Raw genomic sequence first — 1107 nt, forward strand, 5'->3', positions numbered from 1 at the left:
CTCGGCCTTAGGAGCCAGCTATTTAGATTATTGGCGGCTGAAATGCAGGAAGCAGCCACGGCAGGGCGCCCGCCGCTCACGTGCGGCGGGAGGTCTGTCCAAATTCGGTCGAAGTTTTCTACAGACTCGATGGATTTGATGGATGGCTTGAAGGGGGAGACGATCTGCATGGTTTACATGGCACAGGCAGCGGGAGGGGACTCGAGGAAGCAGAGGGCAGGGCACATGGTCGGGGCGAGGAGGCGGCAGGGCGGGGCAGGGGCGGCGCGCGGCGCTCCCCCTGCCTGCCGCTCTCCCGGCCTTCCACAAACACACCCTGCGCGCTCCGCAGCTCATCCCGCACCCAGCCAGCCAGCCAGCCGGGCGCGCCCACCTGCCTCCCCTCCAGCTTCCTCCAGTCCACAGACTTGAAGAAGGGGTGCCCCATGACGTCTGCCGACCCGCTAGGGCCGTACCCCAGCCGCTTGCTGGCATCCTTCTGCAGCAGGCCCTTCACCAGGCTCTGCACCTCGCTGCTCAGGTAGGCTGCGGCGGGGGAAGGGGCGGCGGCGGCGTGGCGGCGGTATGTGCGCGGAAGCGTGGTTGTGGGTGGGAGTGTGCGGCGTGTGGAGAGGGAGAGGGAGGGCCCCGGCAGACGCCACCCAGGCGACCGGCGCGCCCCAGACGGCCGCCGCTTTCCCCAGCGCCACCCGCGCTCCCCGCCTCCACCCCCCACCGCCTCCACCCCGCGCACTCACAGGGCAGCTTGAACTTGGCGGTGGTGATCAGCTTCTGCAGCTGCTGGCGGCCCTTGGCGCGGAAGGGCGGCATGCCGTTGAGCATCTCAAACAGCAGGATGCCCACGCTCCACCAGTCAACGGCCTTGCCGTGGCCGCGCCCCGAGATGACCTCGGGCGCCTGCTCTCGGGGGGAGGGGAGGGGGAGCAGGGGACGGCGTGCGTGTCAGCGTGTATGTTGTGTTGTGTCGTGTCGGAGAGCGGGGTGTGGGAGGGGGGTGCGGGGGAGCGGCAGCAGGCCGGCATGCAGGCGAAAGGCAGGCGCGCGCGCAGAAGAAGCGCGCTCTGGGGGAGCCGCCACACACCCAGCACCCACCGACACCCACACAGG

General features: G+C 69.6%; 1 protein-coding gene across 1 annotated transcript; it reads right to left on the reverse strand.

The window, feature by feature from the left end:
* Positions 1–80: 80 nt before the first annotated feature.
* On the reverse strand, positions 81–897 carry CHLNCDRAFT_55895 (hypothetical protein; the record flags this gene model as incomplete). Its single annotated transcript, XM_005842508.1, has 3 exons — positions 81–164; positions 374–525; positions 738–897. Coding segments are annotated over 3 exons (396 nt in total), but the record flags the coding sequence as incomplete, so codon positions are not given.
* Positions 898–1107: the final 210 nt, after the last annotated feature.

Source organism: Chlorella variabilis (assembly GCF_000147415.1).
Source record: "Chlorella variabilis unplaced genomic scaffold CHLNCscaffold_654, whole genome shotgun sequence".
Classification (NCBI taxonomy): Eukaryota; Viridiplantae; Chlorophyta; class Trebouxiophyceae; order Chlorellales; family Chlorellaceae; genus Chlorella; species Chlorella variabilis.